This window comes from Mus caroli, unplaced genomic scaffold (genome assembly GCF_900094665.2).
Source record: "Mus caroli unplaced genomic scaffold, CAROLI_EIJ_v1.1 scaffold_10505_1, whole genome shotgun sequence".
Lineage (NCBI taxonomy): Eukaryota > Metazoa > Chordata > Mammalia > Rodentia > Muridae > Mus > Mus caroli.
The window spans coordinates 18369-31615 of record NW_018390242.1 but is presented as its reverse complement, the minus strand read 5'-3'; the positions used below and the strand labels follow the sequence as shown (position 1 = coordinate 31615).

At 33.6% G+C, this 13247-nt stretch overlaps 1 protein-coding gene across 1 annotated transcript; it reads right to left on the bottom strand.

Annotated features, from left to right (window-relative positions):
* Window positions 1-710: 710 nt before the first annotated feature.
* On the bottom strand, window positions 711-1777 carry LOC110288546 (olfactory receptor 8K3-like). The gene has a single exon (XM_021154862.1). The coding sequence runs from the start codon at window positions 1724-1726 to the stop codon at window positions 785-787; it is 942 nt and encodes a 313-aa protein (XP_021010521.1). The 5' UTR covers window positions 1727-1777; the 3' UTR covers window positions 711-784.
* Between the last annotated feature and the right edge of the window lie 11470 nt (window positions 1778-13247).

Genomic DNA, 13247 nt, shown 5'->3' with positions numbered 1-13247 from the left:
TTTTCTGACATTATTTCCTTTCTCTTCATGCCTGAGATATTCAATTTTTCTATATAGATAACATGTCCTTATCCAGACAGCTGCTGTTAGAAGTAATGCTTGTTTCTTGTCCTAAGTTTTGTGAATCTGTGAGAATGAACATTGGTATTTAGAAACCTCTATTTTTATACTGTTTTAATTAATCTTTGCAGATATTCAATAATTGTATGAATGGATCAGATCTCATTTCTTTCGATTATTTAGTTAAATTAAACACTATTCTTTGCAAAGCATATATGTAGACCATAAAACAGAAAATATTCCTTTTAAATGGCAGCATGCCAGTATGATGTAGATGACATAAGAAAGAAAAGAAAAATACATATTTAAATATACTAAGATGTCTTTAGCCAAAGAAAGTCTAAAGTGGGGTATACACATGAATATGTCTCATCCATTTCATCATAGGAAAATGCCAATGTAAGAACAATACCAAACTTTAGACTCCAGCATGGAACTTTTTGTAAAACCAAGTTTAATACGAAAATAAAAGCCAGTTCTGATAAACTGCATTTTGAAAAGAAGGAAAACATTTCAAAATCACTATGCCTTTTAGGTCCAGTGTATTTAAAAAGTCTAGTACATGTTATGTGCAATAGTATATAATCAGATTAATTTAATATACATTAAGTATTAAATTTAGCTTTATTTACTTATTTCTTGTAGGACCCAAGAGTGCAACAAGAGATGTGGATATGTTAGGCAAACTTTGTGCTTCTGAGATATCTCCCCTTTGAACTGAAGTTTAAATACAAACTTTACAGACATTTTTCCATAGCTTTTGAAGGGCACCTTTTACCTCTTTATTTCTCAAGCTGTAGATAATGGGATTTAGCACAGGAATTACCAAGGTATAGAACACAGAGGCCATTTTATCATTCTCAAAAGAGTGGCTAGACTTGGGCTGTATATACATAAAAGACAGAGTCCCATATAATATAACTACCACTGTAAGGTGAGACCCACAGGTAGAGAAAGCCTTATGTCTGCCTTCTGCAGAGTTCATCCTGAGAATGGCCACCAGGATAAAGGTGTAGGACACGAGTACTACAGAAAGGGATGAAATCAAATTAAATGCCGAGAAGATCAATATGATAAGTTCAACGTCACGTGTGCCTGAACAGATCAAGGTCAGTAATGGGAGACTGTCACAATAAAAATGGCTAATAACATTATAGCCACAGAAGGATGAAATAAAAATTTTGATGGTGGTGATCAGAGAAAGAAAGGCGCTGAAGAGATAAGGAATTGTCACCAATACCCAGCAGACTTTCTGTGACATGATGACAGTATAGAGCAGAGGGTTGCAAATGGCCACATAGCGGTCATAAGCCATAGCTGACAGAACAAATAACTCACTAATGATGAAGAAGATGAACAAAGATAGCTGGAATGCACACCAATTATAGGGGATGGTATTTTTATTTGTTACAAAGCTTACCAATGTTTTTGGTCCCACAGCTGTTGAATACCCAAAATCAATGAAAGCAAGATGTCTGAGAAAAAAGTACATAGGTGTTTGCAACCTCTCATCCAACGTGGTAAGGGCGATCATGCCCAAATTTCCCACAACGGAGGCAACATAGATGAGAAAGAATAGTACAAAAAAGGGCGCCTTTAGTTCAGGGCGATCTGTGATGCCCACGAGTATGAACTCATTCAGCACAGAGAGGTTCTGATTTTCCATCTAGAGAGTTAAGGAAGTGTTTACTTGGAGCAATCTTCAAAGCACACTGGGTTCAGGAAATTACCTGTTAAAATTTCAAAATTCAAGTCACATCGTGTAAGAGAATCCTATGTTTTTATGTTCTTCATTTGTTTACTTTGAAAGAAAGTAATTTTAAATGATTCATCTGCATACTGAACACTGATACAAGGTTAAAAATATTGCACAAGGCATCGCGTATTCATTTACATTGTCTTTCTGAAATATGTTGAACATATCTGCAAAGTATGTATAGTATCCTTATAACTGTGTGTGCAAATATATCATTTAAAAGATGATTGATCTAGATTAAGAATTCTGATCTTTTGAAGTGCTTCTGCTTTAAAATGCGAATACTTGTGAAACATCATTTTAGAGAGAAGTAAAATGAAAAAAAATCATTTACATGTGTCTCAGCTTTACATTGTTACAACTCATCCATGCAACCATATATAGGAATTGCTTTATATCTCCTGCTTTCAGCATCTTCTATCAAATATCATCCTTGCCCCTTATCTATTCAATATTATGAAATGGAATCCTCATCCTGTTATGGTTTGAATTCATCTAGAGTGAATAGTTGGAAATTGTTCTCACACTTGCATTAGTTCAGAACTTAGTACGTTGAAATGTTTCCTTTGTTACCATTATTCACTCTAGTACATTATAAATGTGCGTATATAATCATAGTAATTAACCTGTCAAGTTGTACTTAAATGAACATCTATGAGTATACATAATTCACTATTAGAAGTATATGACTAAAGGAGCAGATGATATCTTCAACCTGAGGGAATAATGTCTACCATGATGCAGGAGGAAGAACAAATGCAGTACCCAAGAAAGATCTGTGGTTACTAGGAGTAAATACATATGGAAAAGTTAATTTTAGACAAATTGCATGCAAAAATAAGCAAACAAATATTAGGTGCCTAAAAAGCAATAATACCCATAGAAATGTACTATGCTCATGTTTTAATTCTGACTACTTTAAAACATTATTTTACTTTTCATCAGCTAAATATTTATAGATCTGAATTACCAACTGTAGTTTTAAAAATCTTCACTAAAAAATTCCTTTCTGATATGTTTTATATGTCTGGTTGGTTATAAACAAATGTTCCAACATATAATAAGTATTTATATTATATATAAAATATTGTATAGAATATTGTATAGAAAATAAAAAATGAGGAATATTATAATCCTCCATTAATTATGACTAGAAAAACCCAGATGTGCATGCACACACACACATACACTTTGTTATATGTATATAACAAATGTCTTCTGGCATGACTTAATCATTACATTTCTGACTCCATGGTTATCTGCACAAGGCCTGCACAGGGTCAAGCTTGCTGAAATAGTGGCACAAATGGGGGAGGTACTCTTCTCCAGGCTCTTCTGTTACTGAAGAACTCTTTGGAGTTGATACATTTTCAAGGAACAGAAATCATTCTTTATTGAGGATGTGGACCCTGCCTGGTTTCTCATGCTCCAGTGGATGGCATCATAGCCATTCATACTTAAACAGCAGTAAGGGGACTTCTGTATTTTATAAAAACACAGACATGAATTTTGGATAGCTGTTTAATTGGGGATACATGGGAGTATTGAAGGGAGAATATAGAGAGTATATTTTATCATATTTCATTTTATACATGTATAACATTCTCAAAAATAAAAATACATTTTATAAGAACTAAAAAATATTAGCCAGGAATGGTGGCGCACACCTTTAATCCCAGCACTTGGGAGGCAGAGGCAGGTGAATTTCTGAGTTAGAGGCCAGCCTGGTCTACAGAGTGAGTTCCAGGACAGCCAGGACTATACAGATAAACTCTGTCTTGAAAAAAAAAAAAAAAAAAAAAAAAAAAAAAAAAAAAAAAGAAAAGAACAGGAACTAAAGAATATTATAATACAATTTATAAATAACATTAATGTATTATTGATAGCAACATGTATCATAAATTATATCTATGTTTTAAATTTAAAAAATAAAGAAGTATGATTTACTATTTTAAATATTGGCTAATATGATTCTCAGTTAATGAATTTAAGATTGGATAACCTGTGACTATAATTCATTGATCCACATGATTGGATGGAGTATAATGTATATGTGAGCATATGAATAATGGTATTAGAAAGTCTTACAAAATTGAGGTTGATAACCTGTTGTAAAGATGAAAATTCTGGACTTCAATATTCTCTAGATGGAAAATTTAGTTAAGTAGAAAAAGGTTATAAAGTTTCCTATCTAAGTTGGCAAGGGTGCTATGTTCCTGGCTCCAACTCCTCGAGGATATAAAACTGCTCATATTTTTAAATTAAATTATTTGTAAAGCTTCATGATGTACCTTTAAAATAAATGATATGTCTGCAATTTGTGATATTAAAATCAAAATATTCTAAATTATCTTCAAATTTCAATCATTTTAATGGTACCAATTTTATGCTACTTCTTTCCTTCATTCAAACCTTGTGCTATAACCACTCCATTATCTGTCAAATACATTGCCTCATTTTTCACTAATTGTTAATGCATGGATGTATTTGAGGGATCCTTTTAGTCAATAGTTCACACTCTTTCAATTCTGTAATCACCACATTACTAGCCTTATTCAGTGACATGACTTCTTTTAGTTTTCAACTCTCTGAAAATGTGACGTATTTTTGTTTCATGTATGTCACTCAATATACTAACCTTTATTTTCCTTCACATTGCTGCAATCAGTACAAAAGGATCAATATATTCTCTTTCTAACAAGATATTGATATATCATCTTTGTAAAATTTGCCAATGAATGTGATGTTTATATATAAAAATGTAACTATAACCACAGCCTTTTGATTGTTTATCATTTTGAGACAGTTTTCCTTAGTTTTCAAGGCTGGGTTTGAAATAAAGATGCCCTTCCCCCAGACTCCCAAGTGGCTGGAATATGTACTAGACCATTGTCTTCTCTCTTTCAACTCTTTCTTTTTTTTCTTTTTTTAATCTATTTTATTAGATATTTTCTTTATATACATTTCAAATGCTATCCTGAAAGTTCCCTATACTCTCCTTTCTCTCTCTCTCTCTCTCTCTCTCTCTCTCTCTCTCTCTCTCTCTCTCTCTCTCTCTCTCTCTCTCTCTCTCTCTCTCTCATTCACCTGATCTGATCAGAAGAAAGTGAAGATTTATANTCTCTCTCTCTCTCTCTCTCTCTCTCTCTCTCTCTCTCTCTCTCTCTCTCATTCACCTGATCTGATCAGAAGAAAGTGAAGATTTATAACAAATTTCACTCTTACCTTATAGAATCACAGTTTCCCAGGAGACACAACAGGTTGGATGAACGATCTGAAGCTCATCGATTGCCTATTATGTAGAGGGGACCAACCAATCACACCATATTAGAATATAAAATTTAACAAGTAGAATAACTGAGATGAACAAGTGGGAAAAACCAAAAACATTTTGCTCAAGGAAATGAAAGAAGAAATCAAGGGAAAGAAGAACTTTCAGTTGCTTTAAAAACTGCATCAGGCTTAGCGCTCTAGATGAGGAAGCAATGATTGAAACAGCCAGATAATATTATTTTTTAATTGTCAAATGTAAAATACCCCTTATTTCTGATATATTTGTTTCATGCAACAATCTGAAAAACTAAAGAGAGACTGTTTTTCTACCCAATGTATAAAATTAAAACAAAAGTCACGATTTTATCTCAATAGGTAAGTACAAATTGCAGTACACATTGGTGAATTTCATGGAATTATTATAAATTGTCTGAACTTCTAAGTTTGGAAAATGTGGTAATGTACACATTCCAATAGCTCATGAGTTCATTTAAAGTATTTAGTGGATATCTGTGAGTTTCACCCCCTGACACACATTTATTTAATCTTATTTAATCTTTCTTTTTGTTTTAATATATATTTTATTTATTCTTCTTTCATACAATACATCCTAACAGCAGTCATCCTTCCCTCAGTTTCTCCCATTTCCTATCCACCAACATCTCCAGTTCCCCAGATCCACCACCCTTCAAAATAGAGCAGGTCACCCAGTCACATCAACCAAATACCACATAACAAGACACTAAGATTAGGTACAAACCCTCATATTCAGGCTGGATGAGTCAACTCGGTGGAAGGAAATGGGGCCTGGAGAAGGTGGTTAGTGGTCAAAAGTCTTACATTTTTAATGTCAGCACACAAAATAGTATTATGTTCAATCAGATAATTTTGTCAGATATTTACTCCTATGCTGAGTACTGATCTCAGATGAATGGATCAATCTCTACAAATAAAATAGATTCCTTAAGTTTCTTTCCCTCCTATATATATATATATATATATTTTATCTGTGCAACTTATATTCATAATTTTAGGATAAAACTGTATAACATGAATTTTACCAAATATAACTTAAGTTTCATTTGATACTATTAAGTATAATCCTATTGGGTAGAAATGACAAGTTTCCCAAATATACTTATTACTTCTCTTAAAAATTGCATTTTAGTCATAACTTTAGTTATTTTAAGGTTGTATTTATTCATTGCATCTCATTATCTAAGATTCTCAAATGCTTGGTCAAACTTCTGTGTATTCACATGTCTGACTTTACCACTTCTGTCATATAACTAGGATCTGTCAATAATGTAAGCAGGCCTTCCATCACAATACTCAAAAATACCTTTTCGTTTTAATTTGTAATGGGTGCAAAAATAGCAGCTATCACATAAAGTATGACATCTCTTATAGTTGGGATATAACAGCAAAGGGAAAGTGCGGCCCAAGCATGTACTGTGGTATTTCATAACTGCAGTAAATATTTGATATCAGCTGCTGTTTTCTGTAATAAAACCTCTGATCTACTGCCTTGATGTGGCTGCCAGGGCATCTATGTTAAAATTTACTAGATTTTTGACATAAGTACAGGCATGGTACTCTTAAATTTCCTAGTGAAATCAAAATTGGGATAAAAATTCTTAGCCTGTTTGTGTAGAACATAGGAGACAAGGCAATATCAAATCTAGAATGACATAGAGTTTATAACAAATTGAATGAAAAGGAATGCATCTTATCAGCAATTGCTTAATATATGGCCATCATTGTTTAGAGTAAGGCAAATTTAATTTGAAGTTGACAGAGGAAATGTGCATTAGCTTAAGTACAAGCTTATGTTTACATTTGAGCTCTGAAGTCTTTTCCTATTCTAGGTATGACTGTGAGTAAATGGCTATATATAATTATTTCACTTTTCCCTATACAATGAAGAGTTTACAAAACATTTGAGAAGGTGTAGTTTAAAGTATTAAAGAATAATATGTGAGCAATAAGGAATATTAATTAATGTGTCAAGACTCAATGTTCTGCTCTCTGCAACTATTCCTAATTGGCATTAAAGATGTCTTGACACATTTTTGCACCTGCAACTCACTTGTTAATAGCAGCATACTATTTTTGGTTCACAATTGTAAGATCTCTCTCTCTCTCTCTCTCTCTCTCTCTCTCTCTCTCTCTCTCTCGTGCTTTTTGGAACCACCTATAAAGTAAACATAGTCAAGAAAGATATTGTCTCAGTGTCAGCTATTGTGGGGAGCCAAATTTATACAAATACTAGTAAAACATACTTATTACAAAAACATGAAAATATGGCTGCATAAAATCTAGGGAAAGGCAAAGTTACTTTGTTGAATAACTGGAAACCCCTTAAAAGCTTTTGGGTGTGTGTGTGGGGGGGCAGAAAACATTTAGACTCATGTTGTATTATCTCCCTAAATCACACACACACACAGCCAAATAACAACATATTTGCTGTAATAACCCTTTACCTGGAATTTTTTTAAATGTTAATTTTCCTCAGATTTCCCATTAGTGTGGAAATAATAGAAAATAGAGACAGGGCTTTTAAGGAAAGGCAAAGTATAAGTTTAAATATGATGATCATTATTGTGTCTGTAGTTGAAACTGAAGTGGTTAGGAATTATCATTAGAATTAATTTGATACCATAAAGACCGGTTCAATCCACTCACCTACAATCAGAAATGTGTTCTTGCTCTTCTGTAGGATTAACAACAAAACTGGAGCTAAGCACCCTTCCAAGTGTCTCTTCCTTTTGATGTCTGCATCTGAGAGCTTGAATATAATTTCTTGATTATTCCCCAAACATCTTATAACTGACAACAATGTCCCTGAGTAATTTGTTAATTACCCAGGGACCATTTGATTTCCCTACTGAGAAATTATACAGAATTCAATTTATTTCATGTTATTAAATTTAACTTAAAGTATTCAAATATTTTAATGCATCTTACTTTCTGCATCTTAGATTTTGATGTTTTATTCATTCACTCCTCAGTGTAACCCCATAACATTCCTCAATTCCCACCAAGTCTTATGCTTCTGTATAGAGGACAAATTTCAATATTCACAATGATGACCTCTAAAAATTAAAGAGTTTACTATTACAGACCTTTTATAAATATCATTTATGAAATGATAATAAATGATAGGTTGGTGATAGATCTGTAATCAACAGTAAGCCAGCAGTCCTCACTGTTCATCCTTTTCTCCTCATAGACACTTCTACTTTATAATTGATATAAGTGCCTGAAGTATAAGCATCCATATAAAGTAAATATGCTAAAATTTTTAACATATGGGTCATTTTTATACTTTTTTGATAGCTAAATCTATGTATGTTTTATTATGTTGCTTAATTTCATTAAATAAAATTGTGATAGCAACCATTTTATGTACATTTGTTTTATGGCAATGCACATTCAGTTAGTTATGAGTTACTTATATCTCCCTCTGAGATTAAAAAAAATCTTTGTTCATTTTACTTCAATATTAAATATATTCTGGAATCTGTAGGCATAGGATTGGAAGACTTGATTCTATATGGACACCCATTTATTGCATTTTTTTTATTGTTTTCCTATTAGGTGGGATGTGACTGGACACATGTCATAGAGGCAAAAGGAAGGGGGGAGGTGGTGAATCAGATAGGGGGATTGTGGAGGAGTAACCAGCAAGGGGATATCATATGAGATGTAAATGAATGGAATGATTAATTAAAAGAAAGAAAGAAAGAAAGAAAGAAAGAAAGAAAGAAAGAAAGAAAGAAAGAAAGAAAGAAACAAACAAACAAACAAACAAACAAACAGTTGGCAAAGTAATGAGGTTAAAGCACCCAGAGACCCACCTGCCATTTGCCTTGCCTAAGGCAGGAGCCACCATGATGTGCAAGTATGTGTTCGAGAGATGGAAGAGAAAGAGAAGCAGAATGGTTTGATTATTATGAAGACAGATGGAACTCTAATCTGGTAGAGGTGGAGAGAAGTAGCTTGCCCTGCCAACTGAGAACATGGTGAAGTACCAGTCCATGCTGCCACTGAGGGCCTTGTGTGGGTTGTAGCCATGCTGCAACACAGGTATATGTTGATATCCCTGGATCAAATATATCACCACTAAAGTCTATTCGCATGACATTGAATGCTGCCTAGGACCATGCTGATGTCCCAAGACTGTGCAGAGCTGGCCCTACCCCTCACTGTCTGCAGCTCTCAGAAGAGTAGGTCCTGTACCTCATGTAAACAGCACAGAAGACCATGCTTTGGTTGGGAGAAGGTGAGTGAGTCAGATCTGAGGATGTGAGTCTAGATACTGTGGTCAAGTTTTTGTTTCTTTGTTGTTTTAACACTATCATAAATGCTAGAAAGAGTCAGGAATAGGGGAGACACCTATTTCGGCTTTTATGCTCTACGGTTTCTGTACAGAGTGATTTTGTTCTATTACTTTGGTCATGAGCCAGGAAAAAGGAGCACAATAGCAGCAATGGTGTGTTGTGGAACAAAGCAGCTTGCTCCCACCTACACTGGAAGTAGAAAGAAACATGAGAAGCCATATTGACTCTCAAATCAGTGACTTACTTCCAGCAGATAGGATCTATATTCCTCATCAAGGACCCACACATTCAGGTTTCTATCACTGCTCAATAGCACTTCCAGATTTAGAATGAGTAGCATGACCTACTTAGCCAAGTTTCAAATTCTAACAACCCTCAAAAGATTTGAATTTTGTACAACAAATGGGATTTTGCCATTTATAAGAATCTCCAGCCCTAGCACAAGTTTTTAAAAACTTCAAGCTTATAATCTCTTCTGAAACTCATAGCCATGCATGCTTTTAGATTATCTAAAGTTTAGAAAGTAAATTACTGAATATATATAGCTTGGAGCAGGAGAGGTAGTCTTCCCTGGGGTGAACACATTAAGCTGTGGTCCAGGGCCAAACTCTGAAAATATACATACAAGTAATTTTATATGGACCAGAAACACTATATTAAGGAATATATATATATATATATATATATATATATATATATNTGTGTGTGTGTGTGTGTGTGTGTGTGTGTGTGTGTGTGTGTGTGCGTGTGTGTGTGTAGTTAGTATATGCATACAATAGCAATTAGAGAGAAGAGAGATCATGAATTTGAAGGATAATGGAGAACATAACCACAATCCAAACTTAATGTGATATGTGTACCAAGGAGTTTGGGTAAATGTCCTTTTGAGGGCATGCATACCCTAATAGTAAAAATTGAGACCATTGTGCAATACTTAAATATATGGTTCTTAAGCCTTTGAAGTAGGTTTATGGGACAGATATGAAAGATTTTGAAATTTTAATCTGTAAAGTCTTTACAAATATTTAATTAGAACTTGAATCATCTTTGTGAGTGTTTAAAAGACTAGAATTCCTGGGTTTGCTGTCTGCAGAATTGCTAGAGAAATGCAGACAGATGAAGTCTAATTCATAATGTTTTAGGTGAGTAAAGGACTTTATCAGGAGCCAGAGTATAGGCCATTCCTATGACATTCAGGAACCAACCTGCATTCTATTTTATTCTTGAGAACTTAAGTAAGGACAAATTAAAAAGTTCTGGTTCTAATTTTTTTTCTTAAGCTCCATTTACCCAGTGATATTCTTCATTGATTGGAGCTAATACTTCTCCCAAAACTAATTGTTCATATTACAAAAAAAAAAGATGAAGCACATCAGCATTAATATTACTTTATTCATCAGTAAGAGGAAATTATAGTGAACAAAACATACAATATAGATGATTTTCATGACTTTTGGTTGTCCAACAGAACTTGATGTAAGACTGTATTGCTGAAGACATACTTTGATCACACAACAAGGAGAAATCAAGCTGATACTGATCTAAAAACTTCTTCTCTATTGTCTTTTATAGGGCCTCAAGGGACTCTCTAGGCTACTAAGATTGAAAACTTATTGACAGGTTGCCAATTTGTGATCACTATGAGTTATAAACAATACCACTCTGGCAATATATAAACATTTGTGCAATAGTGTTGTTACTATTATAGAATTAACAGAAAGGTTTCTGATTAGATTTTAAGGCATGCAGCACAATGGACAAAATATCAAATGGTCTTTTAAATATTTGTTTATCCTTCTACCCATACATAAGTACATCACTTATACTTAAAAGTTTATGCATATAAATAATAGGTGTAAAATATCTGTAAAATAACTACCTTAAATATGGTCATATAGCATCTTTCTCACAGTGTACATTTTATTTGCATTGCTTTGTTGGTTATATTTGTTCTGAAAGTTAATATTTTTTACTTGTTAAGTAAATGCTAAAAATTATGATTCAGAAAATAGTGCATCAGAAAAATAATCATATATGCAGGAAAGATATAGCAATGAAGTGTGAAGAAATTTTACTACAGCAACATGGCTGCTCCTATTACATCTAGAGGTCTGTGTGATCTGTCAGCAGTACAGATTTGCCCTTAGTACACACCTTTAATCCTCCTGGTTGCAATCTTTTAGTACACACCTTTAACCCCAAAGAGTAATGTCTAATTGAGGGGCAGACAAAGTAACAAATTAGAAAAATATTTGACAGAATGAATCAGAGGTAAGATATGCCCAAGTCTCTAGGAAAAAAGCTTTTAAACAACAGCACATGAGGAGTAAAGGTCATTGATTCAGTTCATCAGCGAGTTTGGAGGTGAGTCAATCAAGAGTCAATGCAATAGGTGTAATGCAGTGGAGTTGAGGTCACTCATAAATTGATGCGGTTCAGTGCAGGTAAGCAGAGGCAGTTGGAATCATGGAATAAGAAGGAGCTGGAAGATTAGAATAGGCTGGCAGGGTTGGTTTGAGGAGAAGCAGAGAAATTCAGTCAGATGTGAAGAGATGCTAGTTTGAATCAGTCATCCTGGAGAGCAGTTTTGAGTCAGATGAACCAGCCAGCCAGAGTTCAGAAAGATCAAAAATGATGAGCTTATTCAACAACAACCCTTTGAGAGAGCAATTACTCATGGCATACAAAAGTTACTTTACATTTTACAAACGATATAAAATAAGATGGTGAAAACAGTTTAGTTAGCTTTCTTATTTTTTCAAACTTATTTTTGATAATCAAACATAATAATCAGTTTTATTGTGATAATTCTATACATGTATATGACTCACTTTTCTGCTACTCTCAACTTTCCTTTTGCTGGTTTTCTTCCTTTACCCAAATAATTCTCCTTTCACAGTATGATCATATATATATATGATATATGCATATATATATATATATGCATGTGAAAGCATATTTAGTTAAATCTGTAGTCTATATGTAAGAGAAACACAAAATATTTTGTCATTGTCCTCATATTATCTTTCTTTTTTAAAATATTTACGAACAAAATTTAATTTTCATTGCTTCTGGAATCTTCAAAATGAAGTCATAAAATGTGTACAATTTTGCTTCTCTCTTCTTTTGGACTGAATATTTTCTAAATTTATTTATTCTTTAGTAAACATCATTGAGTCACTTTGTCTTCATGTTCATAACTGAGATAATACTTTGTATAAGATATCATCTTGTAGAATTGCTAATTCATGCAATAAATATATTTCAATTCAGCAAAGATTTGCAAACTTTTCCTAAAACATGATTGAAATTTATACTACCAGCAGTAGAAAATGAAATTAACATTTATAAGCTTATCTTATGTCTTTTACATTGATTCATTATTTGGACCTACCTTGTAATAAAATTCATGATAAAAGCATGTCACCTCTGACTTTATTTTCTGTTTGTCTCTTTCACTTTGAGTCATGTGCCTACCTCTACACACTTTCATGTTAACCACTCAAGGTGTATCTGTTTACCCATCGCAATATTCCTCATGATTAAAGGCATTGCTATGTTGTTACACTAAATCTCAAGTCAACTTTGAGTTCCAGGAGAACAAAAGTTAGCAGGAAAGTCTATTAGGAAGTGAATTGCTAAAACAGCCATATCCAGGGATCCATCCCATAATCAGCTTCCAAACGCTGACACCATTGCATACACTAGCAAGATTTTGCTGAAAGGGCCCAGATATAGCTGTCTCTTGTGAGACTATGCCGGGGCCTAACAAACACAGAAATGAATGCTCACAGTCAGCTATTGGATGGATCACA

What these genes read in the sequence shown, in the direction of transcription:
- LOC110288546 (XM_021154862.1), bottom strand. Translation starts at nt 1,726, where the DNA reads ATGGAAAATCAGAACCTCTCTGTGCTGAATGAGTTCATACTCGTGGGC.